The sequence below is a fragment of the Uloborus diversus genome, chromosome 9 (genome assembly GCF_026930045.1).
Source record: "Uloborus diversus isolate 005 chromosome 9, Udiv.v.3.1, whole genome shotgun sequence".
NCBI lineage: Eukaryota > Metazoa > Arthropoda > Arachnida > Araneae > Uloboridae > Uloborus > Uloborus diversus.
In genome coordinates this window covers 157,345,493-157,362,613 of record NC_072739.1, presented here as the reverse complement: position 1 = coordinate 157,362,613, position 17,121 = coordinate 157,345,493, and the positions used below count along the sequence as shown (strand labels likewise).

The window sequence follows — 17,121 nt, the reverse complement described above, 5'->3', positions numbered from 1 at the left end:
GATTTTTGTTGTGTTGATATTTAACCCTTTAAAGGTAAAGTATCTTGTTAGAGAAGTATTATATTCATAAAAAACTTTCTTGCACTGCTTGATAAGGAAAATAGCCTTCAATTAGTCCATAACACAGCTAATACCAGAATAAAAGGGCAGAGCTAATGCCTTTAGTGAATGAAAGAACTGAAACATACTTTGTGTTTTATGAAATTTAATAATTTTTGATTTAAGTAACCACTTTGTATTTATAAACTGGACATAAAAAATTATATCTACAAGTAACAAATCCGTTTCAACATATCTCACTAACAGATACAAAAAGATTTTTATCTAAAACAGTTTTATTTTTGAACACTAAAATTTTTAAAACATGAAATGCACTGAAAATATGCTATCACAAAAGTTAATCAGACATGTTATACAAAAAAAAAGAAAAAAAAAGAGAGAAAAAGGAAATGAAACAAAAACTTCACAAATGGAAATCAACGTACTTAAAACAATTTTCAAAAGATGGAAATAGTTTTATTTCAAAAGTAAGGATGAATTAACATAATCTTAAGGGGATCAATTACAAACAATTTTGCAATAAATAAAATGCTCCTCCAATATTCATGCATTTCTATGTATTCTCAGTTATAAATTTAAACTATGAAATCCGGACTTTCATAAAGGAAAGTATCAATTTCATGCCATAGATAATTTGTGATCCCTTTAAGATTGATAATTGAATAAGTGCATCAGAACAGACATTGGCACTAAATTGTATTCTTCAACAATTTTCACAACTAGCTGCATGGGTTTTGTACTTTGTGATAGAAAATCGAGGGTTTTCAATATCCCCAAGTTCATTATGTTCATAAACTAATCACATTTGAAAAATAGTCAAATGAGTTATTCTAATTTTACAAATTAGGTTCACTAACTGGAATGTACCAACTAAGCCAAGTGAATAAATTCTTTAGTGTATGGGAGGGGGGGGAGGGCTAATTTATCTTCTGTACAAAGACAAATATCACACCTTTAAATACAATCATTTTTTACTATGCTTTCTTTTTTTTTATTCTTTAGTATACAGTATGACACCCCAAGTTTGGAATGTAACTTTTTTCCCTTAAACATTCCCATTTTTTATCAGTTTTAAAAGTTTTCTGGTTTAAAAAATGTTTTTTGATGGCACATGTAATGCACAAAAAAGCCTTTTTCTGTAATTGTGCAGCTATCTTTTAACATCTACTTTCCATTAACGATGATTATTTTCTTCTTCTCCTAAGTATGTAATTGAAAGCCTATTGAACAAAGGTACAAAATTATTTTTAATAAAAATATAATTTATTTATTGTATCGAGGGCATATTGCATAATAATATAAAGCAATATTCGCCGATCCATGTCACTGCAAATTATATGAAACTTTTGTTTCAGCATATTGAAGTACACTTTCATCAGATTGATCAAAAAAGGAATTTAGCGCAAGCATAAGCGAAAGTAGGAAAACTGTGACAAATACTACATGACAGGAGAGCTTTTAGTTTTTTTAGTCAATCCAAAATTCAGAAAGGTCGTTGTCCCGAGCATTCCAGATTTCGGGCTCCATAATGTATTGTTTTCATAAATGCTGTTTTCTTCAGAAAACTATTATTCAATTACTTAGAATTGAATATTACATCACTTATTTATTAAGGTTACAAGCTTGAATCTTGATCCCTCCTCTTACAACTTTCCGAAAACAATGTATTTACATATAGCACACTAGTGCAGCAAGAATTCACCTTCTGCGTAAAGGAAGTCATAAGAGTCCTTACTAAACCCCAACATGGCTAAAATCCAAGCCTTCTGGGAGTTTGAGCCCTAAAACCCCCCTTGCTGCATCACTGTGGGCATGAATTTTGCTGTTTTTTGATACCACATGCACTGACAAGAACAGCAATAAGGTAAACTTAAGGTTTTTTGAACAATAAATCAACTTTTTAAGAGAAACAATAACATGGAATATATTTTGGAACAAAAATAAAATATTGCAAATATAATTCTAAATAAAAATAGAATATTAGAACTTAACATATTGAAAATTATGTCTTTTTAATAGTCTAAACCAGTACTTAAATACATATATAATAAACATTTTTACAATACAAAAATTAGACAGTGCAAAAGTCAATTTAATTCTGAAAAATGTACTTAAGTACATTCAAGTAACTTACTTTTTTCCAATTGACTTTTTTCTTTTTTGTTTTTTAAACTATATACATGTAATTGTTTCACAAAAATACTTTTTAGTTAGCGCAAGGGAACATTTGGAAGGAAAAGCTACATATATGTAATAGAAGTTGATGCCAGAGGGAAATCTTGAAACTAACAGATCTAACTTCACCATAACTTTTCGCAGAAACTTAAAAATATACACATAACTCTACATTGATAGTATTTTTCCGTTGTAAATAAGAAAATGAAAGGCTGCAATACTACTACTGAATTTTATTTATTTTTTTCACAGCAAAGTAGTTGCATTGATATTCAAAGGGGGTGAAGGTTCTTTTACACGCAGCAAAAATTTGAAGTATTTAAGCCTAATTATTATATGACGGCGCAATAAACGCTATTAAATTAGATCCTAACATTGAAGTGTGCTCTCCTGTAAAGTGAAACCTACATGAAAAACGAATTTACATTGAGCTAAGTAAAATTTTTTTAAAAATATCTTTAAAGAGAAATAAAAATTTTGATTGAATTAATTAGTTATAGAGTTAGAAGTGGTTACGGAGTGTCAAACTATTGTCTAATTTATACTTTAAAGGAACTTCTTGTTGATAGAGAATTAAAAATGTAAAATTTCAATGAATGAATCAAACTTAAGAATTTGATATGAAATAAAATTTTAGTATGGAATTATAACATAGAGGTGGAGAATAAAAACTAATTTAATGGTTACATTATTTGGCAACAAGGGGTGAAGAGTCAAATGAATGAAATTTAACTCTCGAAAGAGAATCCTTTTCGTATTCATTCAATAGGTTTTAATTTGGTGTATACTTATGATTTGGTATTATTTGTGAACAAAGCGCTCAGGAGTGCCCTCAAAGGTGGGTCAAGGAACAAACTGCACAACTGAAATTTTTAGGGAGAGTTCTCTTTTCTAGGGAGGTCTTTATGGTATTTGAGGGGGGGGGGCACTTCAAGTACTTTTGAACATTAGAATTTTTTTCTTTCAGATATGACTAGATTATTATGTACTCAATTCTTTTTTTTTTCTTAATATATGAAATTTATTATGAAAATAAATATCACTTGGCTTATATGGCAAGCATAATTAAATCAACCCATGAGCTCAACAGTTAAAAATCTCTATGTTTTAAAACTTTTAATTTAATGTGCTCTTTATAAACATTTACAACTACATTCAATGTACAGTTTTCCATTAATCTAAAGTTTAAAATACTTATAAACATAAGCTACTGATGAAACTTTTAGTAATATGGAAATATATACAACATTGCATCTGCATTCACAGAAACATTTCATTCATCTCGGTAACAAAATAGCATCCCCTGAGACTTACAAAAATCTCATTTTCTATTATGCACAGCTAAGTTATTTATGACTGTAAAAATACAGAGAAACTGACATATAAGAATATTACAAATGCTTCCAGTTCATTACACTAAAAAGTATCCATATTTATGTAAACTAATTGTAACAATCTAAGAATTTTGCTATGAGATTTACATTTTTGGTAAGGATCACAATCAATGAAAGTTTGTAAACAAAAGGAAATTAAAAAAAAAAAAAAGATGATTAACATTTTTCATTATAAACAAAATATTTTATACATCAATCATGAAGATTTAAGCTCATTTTCACAAAACACATTAATAGGATTCAATATCAATTCCATATAGTTTCTTAAGTATTGAGAAACCATTTCTTTTTTTTTTTTAATGTATATATACACATATACATATCATGTTGAATTTACCATTACTTTTAAATGAAAATTAAGACTTTTAAATTAGTGGTCAGAAAAACTAAACTAATGCTTTTGAAAAAAGTTATTTTTGTAACTGGGAAGTGGGGAGGTGGATATCAATAAAAAAGGTATACTGAAATACTTATACTATTTTATTTAACCTCAGCAAAGAACTAAAAATTTAAAAGTAATAAAAACTACAAGGGTTCTCAAAATTAAAATAAACTTTGTGATGTTGTTTTGCTTAAATATATTTTGGCAACACATAGGATGTATCTTCAAAAACGAAACTGAATTTCAATTAGAAGTAGCAGACTGTGATCTTGCCAAAGGGTTCACACTATTCCTCAACCTCACTCTATCAAAAACTGTAAATGCTATAAATCACAGTGATAAACAAATTTTTGGCTAATACATAAATACAAAATAATTATTTACTCTAACTTATTAATTATCACAAGGATAAACATGAAGCAAGTATATCATTTGTTCTTAAAGCAATAAAATATGCATGATCAACATTAATTCATAATTAATTGATGAGAATTTCAATTCCAGTGAAAAAAATTGAATGCGATGTAAAAAAATTATATTTTAGCTTCTTCTTACAAAAAGACATTGTATTGGCAAAAACTGGAATGTTTGACCGAAGAGATGTATCCGAGGGAGAGAAAAAAAAGGGGGGGGGATCAAAATCTTTAAAACACTTGATATTTTGAAAAATTGCATTACAAAAATGAAACTAATATTGAATAGTCTAATGATAGATATTAACAAAGAACTGAAACAAAAGTTACATTAAAACTTTATTGTTGCGCTTAGACATGAGTCTTTTAAAACAAAGTACATTTGAATGAAAAGTTTTACTTTGTTCAAGTTTAAAAATTTAAATGGGCAAAATTCAAAGCTATTATTAAAATTATATGATTTAACGTGTAAAATGTCAATTTTCAATGTAAGGGACATTACAAATGCTTTAAGAAATGCAAAAGACTGAAAAAAAGGAGGGGGGTAGTAAAATGATTTATAATTGAAGAACCAAATAAAAGTTTTTGAATTGTCGACATCTAAACAATGAAATAATTCCAAGGATTTGTTATCGCTTTACTTTTTACATTGAAAAATGCTTCTCTTAGACAATGAGCTAATTCTAAATTATTTAGTTTTTTTTTCTTTTCATTTAGTTAGCTAACATTTATGATGAAAATCAATTGAGGAACCTTATGAATAAAACAAATATCAATTTGCACAAAAAGCACTGCCAATTTTTAAAAATAAATATGAGATATTTCTAAAACACATAGATAACATTTTATATATATTTAACAACAAACACCGGAAGCTTAACACAGGGCTAGAAAAATGTCCCATTAAGAGACAAAATTAATTTGCATCTACATTTTCTCATTTCAAAGCATAATCATATAGAAAAAATAGAGCAAATGACAACTATAAATTGAAATACTTAATTTTCAAAACAATTTTCGTATGAATATTTGCTTCACAAGGTGGCAACAGAAGCGGTGAAAAAAAATGTCTGTCTTTTCCCAGATTAAATTCATTAAGTCTCCCTGATTTATATTACCAATGATAACGGTTTTCTTTCTTTTTTTTTTTTGACCTACTTGAAATCCATTGTATGATTATATGTAATGCTTTATTTAAAACAGTTTAAGCTGTTAATTAAAAATATATTTCAAAACTATGCTTTTTTTCTTATCTTTTATTCAAATAGTAATTAAAAACATACCAAGTGAACTTAATTGAAAAAAAAAAAAAAAACTTTTAAAATAGTACAGTTAACTATCTAAATGAAAATATTATTGAAAATTTAAAACCAATACTTTGCTTCCAGAAATCTGCAGCTACACCTCATTATTTCTAGACATTTTTAACAGATAATCCACAGGCAGTGGGCGCAGAAAATTATGATACTTAGTTTTGCAAAGCAAAAATATTATTTTCTTCTCCTTAATCAATTGTGATTTCCCCCCTCCCGCCCCCAATTCCCCTGATTGAAAAAATTCCCCAACTTTTCTCTGATTGGCAGTTTCTGTTGCCACCTTGCTTCATGAATTTTAATTAGGCAAAAGTTAATACAAAAGAATTTTTCAAAATGAACTAAGCAAGAAGTAAATTTTATAGAAGTAAATAACATCAAGTGTCAATACAAAGTTGCATTTCCAAATTCATAAGAAAAGCAAACTTCTACACTAGGATTTTTTTTTACGCAGACAATGAGTATTTCAGCATTTCTACTAAAACAGGAAAACATACATGAAACAAAAAGGTAAAAATATTCAGTAAACACAATCCATGTACTTCAAATTCCATGTTGCCAGTGCTAGTTATAATTTAACCTTTTCCGGAATGATCATTAAAATTACATTTAAAAAATTCTAATGAGACCAGCTAAGTTATTGAAAAAAAAAAAGTTTCATTTTATAATTGTTTGAGTTATATAATTGATTTGAAGTGAATTATAACTTAATGTATAGAATTTTAAAAATCAATAAACAAATAAACTATAATAAAATTAATGATTACAAAATAATTAATAAGTATAGCTAAACAAACAAGATAAACTTCAGCTTTAAAGCATTGTTAACACTGCCAAGGAGTTTAACATTAATTGCCTAAAAAATTGTAATGTTTCAAGTCAAACTTTTACCGCAAAGAGAAAGCTAAATCTTTAAAATTATTAGTTGATTGTTTCCAATTTCAATCATCTTATGTATTACGTAAAAATGTATTAGTTAAAAATTGCATCAAAATATAAAAGTAAACTATTACAAAATGTTACCTAACATTCATAGATGAAAGTATCAAAATGTATTGAAATAATAATGAATGTATTTAGAATGCAATAATAATAATTTTGAAAAATATATTGCATATCACCTGACATTGTGATTAGGAGCAGATTATAGGAAAATTATAATTTTAATTGAATTCAACAGTTTTATATTCAATGGATACATCTCTCAATTTGTGTAAATGGATTTTGTACACTTATGACTCTAACCAAATTTTTTTCAAACTGTCTAGGACAATCAAGTTAAAAAATATAATATATAATGCCCACATTATAAATATACACATTACATTAAAATAATTACTTTTTATTCAACTAACAGTAAACACAAACTGAAAAAATATAAATAAAACATCTATTGGGCAGCTTATATTACACAACAATGAATAATTCAAAAATACTATCCTGGTCTTAGGAAAATCTTAAATTTCTTTCTTTTGTTCTAATTATGTTAACTGCTCTTGCAATAAAGTATGTAAAAACAAGCATATAAAAACATTTGAGTTTAATAAACAATTAAGAAATTAAGTAAGAAACTTTCAACGGACAAAACATTTTTAATCATAGCGCTGAACATGTTATTAAATAATGACTTATAAATCTTCATCCCACATACTTCCTATATGCAATCAATGAAGTAACCTAAATGCACAATACTTTTATAAGATGAAGTAAAGACTTTAATAGTGAAATATTAATCACAATTGTAAATGGAGACACCTTAGCAAAAATGTCTCCACTTGCTTTAAATAAATATTTATAGAAAATAGCACTTTTCAGTCACATTACAATGTCCAACAACACAGTAGATAAAATCTGGAATAATTTGTTTCATTTACAGAGTTGTACATTATACAAATGGAAATATATATATATGATGTTCACAGCGAGCAGGAGAGAACTATATTAAAATTTCAATCTCAAAAACCTAAAAACAATTATTCTTATAAAGATGCATTAGATAATGATGTAATTTCTTCTCTACAATAAGGGCAGTTCTTTTGGTGTGGAGCACACTGATTACATAAAACATAATGACTGCACGGCACCACTGTAACACTACGATTGCGTTCTTCACATATCATACATTTAGTAGCAGTTTGATAAAATACAACCTGAAAAGAAATGTTCATAAAAATGAGTACTACTCTTGGAAAAAAAATTACAGAAAGTATCTCACAAATTAGAAATTGTGGCGAATAATCATGCAAAATTTAAAACAAAACAAAGTAAAATATACATGAAATACACCGCCAGCTCAGTCAATCCAGCCGAGGACTGCAGTTTCGTGCTTATTAGCACTCACTGAGCTAGAGGTGGAAAACCTCTTAAGGAAGCCAAGAGTGCCAAACAAACTGGTAGCTAATATAGAATTAGCACAGACCAGACGAGTGACCGAAACAATGGTTCGGTTCAACTCGAATAATGATCATATATAATGAACTATAACTGGTATTAGGTACCAGTTTGTTTGGCACTCTTGGCTTCCTTAAGAGGTTTTCCACCTCCAGCTCAGTTAGTCCTATGCCGAGCTGTTGAGTGCTAATAAGCACGAAACTGCAGTCCTCTGCAGGAATTGACTGAGTTGGCGGTGTATTTCATGTATTTCTACCTTAGCCCTGGCTATAGGGCGGTAACTTACTGAATAAAGTAAAATATAGTACCTTATCTATTTTTTCTAAGTCTTCCCTAAGTTGTTCTTGAAGTTGTTTTAATTTGCTTAAAGGTAAAGTCTCTAATTCTGATATCCTAGTTAGTGTGTGAAGAAAAGGTCCACCAGTTAAATCATCTAATTGTTTTTGTAGGTTATTTACTTTTGTTAATGCCTGCAAAGAAATAAACCATTATGGTAAAATAGAAAAAGTTTCAAAATAAAAACTTTGGTTTATTTTTTCTATTTTATTAGTACAACATTCACAATTGCAATAAAAATAATTGTGCAGATCATGCCTATATCAATAAAAGTAGGTAATAGAGCTGATTTAGCTTTAACACTACAGTCAAACTTTGTTAAAACAAACTCAAAGGAGCCTTCAAAATCAATTCATCTTAACCATAGTTGAAAAGAAACAAAAAACAATAGGATGAGGATTACAAGATACTTTATCTTAGCAGTAAGATGTCTAGTTCTGTATTTTAGTATAATAGTAATGAAGAGCCTCAATAAAAATTCCTTGCTTTAATGAAAAGATTTTGAGTATTCTGTAATGATTTTGCTTCAAAATTAAAAAAAGAAAAATATCCAACATTCATTTGCATTTCGATGTCTTGAATTCAAATTATGTTTTTTGCAATCACAAATTGCGATAAGGCCCCACTTGTTGGGTTTCTTGTTTCAACAAACGGAATAAAATGGAAATGGCCGAGGAATTTGCACCCGTCACATGATTGGTTACTTTTCAGAATACGTAATATCAGGCATATCCCCAAAGAAGAAATAGTGATTAGGATGCAGTAATAAAGATAAAGATTTTAAGGCTGATATCCACCAGTACACTTATTATAAACATTATTTACAAAGTATTTATTACCTTATGCATTTTTATTTCTTTTTAAATTCATCTATGTTGATGTTTTCTTGAAAATTTGTAATTTTACGTCTCTCCCTCCTTTTGAAAGTAAAATCTGCTTAAGTTTAACCTTGAATAAATGCAAATGATTTGTAACTATGGGGACGAAAATTCGTCCTTGCAATAAATATAAAAACAAGCTACTTATTTTTTTCATTGTCATGACAATTTTAAAAAATAGAGCAACATCAACTTTAGTCAAGTGAGGATAATAAGCAGTTTGTGATTGCTCAATAAGCATAATTTTTTTCCATTAATTTTTTGATGAAATAGCCTGAACTTTAGCATTTAATAAATGTTACGCAATTATATCTACTAAATTCAGTGACATACCTATGCTGCCTGGTTCTCAAATATAGCTTAAAAGGTTGCTCCTCTTCCTCCCCATCAATAAAAATGTGTACAACTAATATCAAACAACATTGGTAATTTACTTTCTAAGTTAAATGATGTTCACTGCTGAACCAAAGATAAAGACATTTTTCAGTTGCAATTTTTCTGAGATTATTGTTTAAAACTTTAGAATGTAATGTATAATCAAGAGGGGTGAGGAGAGGGTCTCTAAAACCTTTGTTTTTAATGGGGGAAAAAAGGATAAATAAACAAAATAACGCTTATATTGATTCAATATTTTTCAAAAAGCTGAAAGTTACCTTTTAATCACAGGTTTCAGAGCTGTTTAAAATCAGACTTAAAATAAAATACTACAAAAAATTCATAATATTTTTATTTTTTAGTTTTGCAAAAAAGTTATGTAATAAGTACAGTAAAACCTGTAAAGTTGACCACCTTTGTAAGTTGACCACCCGTCTATGTTGACCGCTTTTGTCAGGAACGGAATTAGTCCTATCTTATATAATGAAAGAAAACCTCAGTAACTTGACCACCTCTCTATCTTGACCACTAATGAACCCCAAGTTTGGTTTGGAGTATTGTAAAAAACCCTTTGTAAGTTGACCACTTGGTTTATTTTTAAAAATTTTATTCAACAAATTATTATTTTTATTATTTTTTTATAGCTTTCCAAGAATATTTTTGATGCCAGACCAGCATTTTACCAACTAATGAAACAGCAGCATAACTAAACCTCCTTTTGAGTTTAACCACATGGGATAACTACTAAGAACCCTTTTATTCTCCAAACTTGTTTTTCTTTTGTTGTTAAACGAAAAAATTTTTATTTTTTGATTAACTATAATTTTTTAGGAACTATTAATGTAAAATGATTAACTTTTCATAAACAATAAGACTTTTTTTTTTGATCAATTTACTGAAATTTTAAATTTTCATAACATACTATACATTAAAGTCAGAACAAACAACGTAAGTAGAAGCACAAATTTGTAAATTACAGCAGACACGTGTTTCGGCGTTACAGGGAACGCCTTTTTCAATGCAAAAAATAATGAGCTTATGGATGAAAAGACATCTCTTTTCATCCATAAGCTCATTATTTTTTGCATTGAAAAAGGCGTTCCCTGTAACGCCGAAACACGTGTCTGCTGTAATTTACAAATTTGTGCTTCTACTTACGTTGTTTGTTCTGACTTTACTATTCAGCACAAAGGTATTTATTTATCTTAATACTATACATTATTCTGGGAAAATAATCTCTAAAAATATTCGAATAACATTTTATATTATTGATTCAAAGTAATGCTAAACAATGAAAGTGAGTTGAACAGAAAGAGTAAGTGTCAATTAGGCAAAAAATGAATGCATGGTGCAAGACTTACAAAAAAAAAAAAAAAATCATCATCACCATCATTACCCCCTTTATAAGTTGACCACCTGTCTAAGTTGACCACCAAAGTATTGCACCGCAAGTGGTCAACTTACACAGGTTTCACTGTATCATTAAAACACATAAAACTAAAACATAATTCAAAAAAACTCTTGAAACTTCAGGGAGGAAATTTTCTTCTTCCTAACATCTTATATTATTAAAAACCTAGCGTATGTATCTATGTATCTACGTCCAAGTTACTTCTCCCGAACGCCAGTGAACTGGCCATCGTGAACTCTACACCAAATATGGGCATAAATTTCCACTCTAATTGAAAAAAAACTAGGCATATTGTTACAGTACATTTAATTGGCTTTCATTTAAGCCAAAAACAAAATCTGCTGATTCAATAAATGTTTCACAATTGCAAAGGAGACAAATAATCGGAAAATTCAATAGACAATATGGACGATCCTAGTCTAAAAGAAGGGGGCAAAGTGATATAATACGACTCTAACGTGAGTTTATATAATTTATGTGTGCTGACAAAACACAGTGGTTACAGGAAACTTAGGTCAATAATTGACAGTTCTATGCAAGTAATGCAAACATTCCCTCTCTACGTATATTATTCCTTTAATATCATGGGTAAAAGTTTGGTGAAGTGTTCAAGACGGAAATCAGTCAACTTTCCCAAACAGTGCTTTTATTAAAATTTGTAGTGTGAAGAAAATAATTCAGACGAAAGATGTTTCCTTTTTTTTTCGCGAATATGAACAAATAAAATATATTCTGCTTTTGTTTTACAGGCTTTTCCTGTGATCGGGGGATTTAAAATGTTTACTTTTTGGTTATTTTTCAGCAATCTGCCGCAAAATTTACTTTTTTTTTTTTTGTTCAAGCTTGATTGAACATGCGTTACTTGACATAACTTTTATTTTCGAGGTAGAACGTGCAAAACTGGGCGACACAGCTAGCTTTTAGTAAAAATGTTGAATTTCATCAACATTAGTATTCATCTGTAAGAATAGTATTGTTTGAATTACAATGAGTACTCAAATATTTTGTAAACATTTCTCACATTAGTCTTACATCAGTTATGCATGGAAATGCAATTCAAAATATTTTATTTAAAAAATTTCTTTTTGGCATTTTGAATCATATTTAGGCCAACATTTAAAGCAATTGAGTTGCCTTTTATTCAGAATGGATCATAATTCGTAATGCATTTATCAAAAGTATTTCAAAGTATGTAAAGGGAGAATTTAAAAGATTAGTCTATCTTATAGCATATTTTATTATTCTTAATTAAAATGTTAAAAATAGCACTGAAAGTTTATCATCACAGCTATTAAGGTTTTGAATTATTTATTTTTAACAGATCAAATCACCTCTGGCAAAATTCTATTCTTCAAATAAAAATATATTGCAATTTTTTAAAACAAATGTAATAACTTGCTTTAAGTGAACCAGGCACAGTTAGGATATGGAATAAATAAAAAAATATTTATCCAAATCAAAAAATAAAATGCAATTTTAGTATTGCTTGTTTGTTTTAAAATTTGAATTTTAAATTAAATCATTTGTGTTCACTGGTTTTGATTATCGAACTTTTTTTATTAATTCTACACAAAAAAAAAAAAAAAAAAAAAAAGATCTCTCTAAAATTACCTCGTCTCTTTGTTGTTCTACTAAGCGTTCTCTCCTTGAAGATTCTTCAGCTTCTCGTTTCCATGCTTCACACGTTTGATAAACCTTCAACAAAATTTCATTTTTAAAGAACTTTGAAAAAGACAGAAAAAGCAACTCTTTAATTAAAATAAATGAATTTAAACATTAACCATTTTCAGCGGCAGTCATGAAACAGTTCGAAATATAATGAAAAAACACGAGAGAGTTTAATTGATCATGCAGACATAAGTTTCGCAGTCAACAAATGTTTTTTAAATCAATTTATTTTGCAGGGGCTGGTGCCCAGGGTTGTTTGGTTTAAACCAATTGGTTTTTAAAAAAACCATGCGGTTTTTTTTTAATGTTTTTTTTTTTTTTTTTTAAAGCCAAAACAAAAAAAAAATCCATTTTATAGGTTTACATTGATTTTCCCACACATATTGAATAAGAAACAAATTAGGATTGGAAAAAGCTTCAAAGCTAGTCTTTTTGTTCAAGGCTTTCAACTAAATGAATTTTTTCTAAAGACTGTTGGAGAAAACGGTTCTTTTGGTTTAAAGCAAAATATTTTTAATCTGTTACGAACAAAAACTGTAAAATTACATTTATAAATAAATATACAGGGTGTCCGAAAAGTCCTTGACACATTTAACCTAAAATACCTTTGTTATGTGTCGAGGACTTTTCGGACACCCGGTATATGTAATGTATTCAACTCATTTCAGAAATATGTGTATAACTCTTTTTACTATTACATAAAATCAACTTTACACCACAATAACATACGCATAAATACATAGCAACTTTTACGTTATAAATTAATATTATTTTTATGTTATTTAGTACTTTGAACAAAAAGCAAGTTTTGAAGCTTTTCCAGAGCCTAATCAATTTTTGAGTTATAAATGATATCTAAATGACGAAAATATATGCACTGCACTTTTCTGAAGCTGGTTTTAGTAATGCTGAAGACTTTTAAAGACGGTTGCATTGCATTTTTCAAATTCTTTTTCCTGGCTTTTCCACCACTCAGTCACTGTTGCAGAAGATATAACGTTTTTGGCAAAAAAAAAATTCTTGAAACAGAATTTGCTACACATTTATTTGTTCTAAAGAGTTTGCATTTAATATTTTTTAAACTTCAATGCTGGATGCAACATGTATGCCAGTAAATAAGCTGTAATTTAAGCCATGTTACACCAATTTTTGTATTTTTGATTTGGTTCTTTGCTTTAGCGATAGTCGATATCTTTTCCAAGTCTTTCCAAAATAAGAACGGAGTCAAATATAGAGCAGCACTTTTTTAAAAACTTTGTCAGTACAACAGCAATCGATTTTTTGACTGTTCAATCATGTACTGTTGTACATTTTGCTTTACTTCAATATTTGCGACATTGTGTATATAAAAATCAGCGTTATGTAAGATCAGAAAGAAAAAATGTGAAAATTGTTCTTTTGAAAAGATTATGCTTAAAAATATAACTTTTACCTTTATCCCATAATTATTCATATTATGTTGGTTTTATAAAGTTTTTTTCTTGGTTCTTCATTATATTTTATCGTAACCTGCATCACAACCACTTCTTGAAGTATTTCGTATCATAAAGGGTCTATATATACATGCATACTAATATGTTAATCAAGTATTTTACAACATTTCAATCAATATTTCCCCGCAGAAAGCTATTTTAATTATTTAATTTAGTCACAAGATTTTGTTCTTATCTCTTTAATTAATCAAGAAATTAGGTATAATGTGACTATTGAATAACTGTTAATTACATGGAACCTTAATTACCTTCCAAAAATTAATTGTTTTTCTCGCAAATAGTACTTAAACCAAAAAAAAACCCGGTTTAAACCAAAAAAAACCTGGTTTAAACAAAAAAACGTTTTTTTTTTTGGTTTTTTTACCAACCATACTGGTGCCCTTTGTTCACACCGCCACCTTGGGCAGAAGAAAAAAAATGTGTTTATGTTCTCAAAAATTAATTTGAACCTTTTACAAAACCATGATTAAAGGCTTCAGGGAGAACAACAATGGTTCACTGTTATAACACAAATTAAAAATTTCAAACTACAACAAAAAATTCCCATTCTTGAGTTCTAAAATTTGGGTTATTTGAATGAGAATCTGAGTCAACAGAAAAAGTGATTTTTGTAGTGCTGACAACTATGATCGTTAAAGAGAACAGAACCTACTTCTGCAACAATTTTTATGGTTTTAAAAAGAATTTTTTTTTTTGTAAGAACATTTTGAAATTGGAGTCTTTTTTTTTTTTGTGATCACTACACAAAACATCCCAAAGTCCCCTGCACCTACCGTTTTTACAGTTCATCTGTTTTAGATGTCAGGGAGTTCCCTCGACAAATGGGACTTCAGGTACAGTGTGGGACACTGCACAGGAGAGGATTACACTTCATCAATAATGAAACCAGAACTGTTTCCTGGGAGGGGGCGGGTTAATAACAAAACTTACTCATATAATTCATTAACATATTCGATTTGGCAATACAGTAATTTTAAACCAAGTATTTTAGGAAGAGTTTATTCCAAAAAACAGTAAATTCTAACTGACTGAAGATTATAATAATTTTATACAGTGAGCATTTCACCAGGAATTCTTAGGTGGGAGATGCACTCTGCCCTTTTTATGACAACCTTTCTAATTCCTTGCTTTGATGAAAAGAATTTCATTTGTGTATTACCTGATTTTGCTTTAAAAGAAATTAGCGTAAATATTTTTTAAAAAGGAAGTAGCCTTGAATTTAACATTTAATAACTACTACACAATTACAGTTATTAAGTCCAGTGACCTATGTTGACTGGTGCCCCAACTAGCTTAATCAGGGATTTTTAGGCGAGTGATGCACTTGGACCTTTTTATGATAACCTTAGATGTACACTGCGCTGTATTTTGAATCCTACAAAACATCTTTCACATCTCTGTGGAAATTACCAACATCTAATCAAAAAGGTAAATTTCTTGAAAGGAAAATATTTGTCCAAGCCTGGCCTTGAAATGCAACTCTTTCATGTTTCCCATGTTGATTCAAATGGCAAAAAGAAGATTGCCCTTTCTTCATCTTAAAATTCTTCCCCTTGTCTTGGAAGTTATTGGTCGAGTCATCACTTTCAACAAGTGAAAGAAATGAAACAAAGATCTTTCCGGTAATTAAATCTACTTTTGGGTCAAAGTAACCTTCACCTCCCCATCTTCTAATTCTGGGCTTCCCAAACTGTGGTCCGCGGACACCTTGGGTGTCCGCCGAGCCTTAGCAGGAGGTCCACCACAAACTTTGAGAAAAGTTTTTAAAACAAGTTAAATGACATTCAAATAATGCTCTTTTATTTGAAAACTAGAATTTTCACCTTTGTACCCTACTTCCTGACACCTCAAGAAATAATGCTGAAGATCATGCTGCTACCCCACACACATTCTAGTTGATTGAATGTGAACTAAAATGTGTATCATAAATGTGTATAATTAGCTCCGTTAAAAAGAAATTACTGACATGTGTTTTAAATTTAATTCAAATGTGATACGCTCGGGATATTTGTTAAACCAAAGATCAGAAAACTGTTTGAGAACAGATTGGGAACACATTTGGGTGAACTTGTGAAATCATTGCTTTCTTTTGTACAGATATAATTTCAACTTGTTTCTTTAAATACTAAATCAATAGAATCTTTCACTATACTATCAGAAATTTTGTTGCAATGAATCGTTGCTGGTTGGTGTCGAGAATGGAGGGAAAAAGGATAGCCTTCCTTTGTCGAAGACTGTCCATTGCCGGCGGCAATTGACAGTTGCCCTGCAACACTGCTGCAAAATTAACAACAAAAACTACCGATATAATCAAAGGTATGGTCCATAGGTTCTGTAAAAATGGCCCAAAAACTGTGTTACAAAGTGTTCTAAAAGAAGAGACATGTATCAGTGTTCAAAAAATGTCCTCAAAATGCGTTCCGAAAAGTGTAAAAATGTATGCTGAACCAAATGAGTGTTTTGAAAAGTGCTCTCAGAAATATTTTGAAAGCTGTTCCAAAAAGTGCTTCAAAGTGTTCTAAAAATAGAAACAACGGTCCAAGTTCACAAAGTGTCTGAGGATTACTCTGCGAAACTAAATACCGACGCTGTCTAGATTCTGATATTCCACTCCAGCAGTCTAAAATCAAACCTAATGCAGTAAAATTGTGCCCAATTAAACCAACCTCACTCTTCCCATTAATTCAATGTTTCATTTTGAATTTTCATTGTTTTGTTACCAATTGATTTCTGCCTGATCAATATGGGTTTGGGAAACTTTTAGTTTGTGGCAAGGGAAAGAAGGGGGTAACAAGAAAAGGGACATCACACATCTTATTAAAACAAAATGCT

General features: G+C 29.4%; 1 protein-coding gene across 1 annotated transcript in view; it reads right to left on the bottom strand.

The window, feature by feature from the left end:
* Positions 1-7,547: 7,547 nt before the first annotated feature.
* LOC129229292 (putative E3 ubiquitin-protein ligase UNKL) overlaps positions 7,548-17,121 on the bottom strand; it is a 50,176-nt gene continuing 40,602 nt past the window's right edge. Inside the window, exons 14-16 of the mRNA XM_054863565.1 lie at positions 12,740-12,823; positions 8,437-8,598; positions 7,548-7,887 (exon numbers count right to left, since the gene is read on the bottom strand). Of these exons, the coding sequence (XP_054719540.1) occupies positions 7,717-7,887; positions 8,437-8,598; positions 12,740-12,823 (417 nt within the window). The 3' untranslated portion in view covers positions 7,548-7,716. The remainder of the gene's footprint in view (positions 7,888-8,436; positions 8,599-12,739; positions 12,824-17,121) is intronic.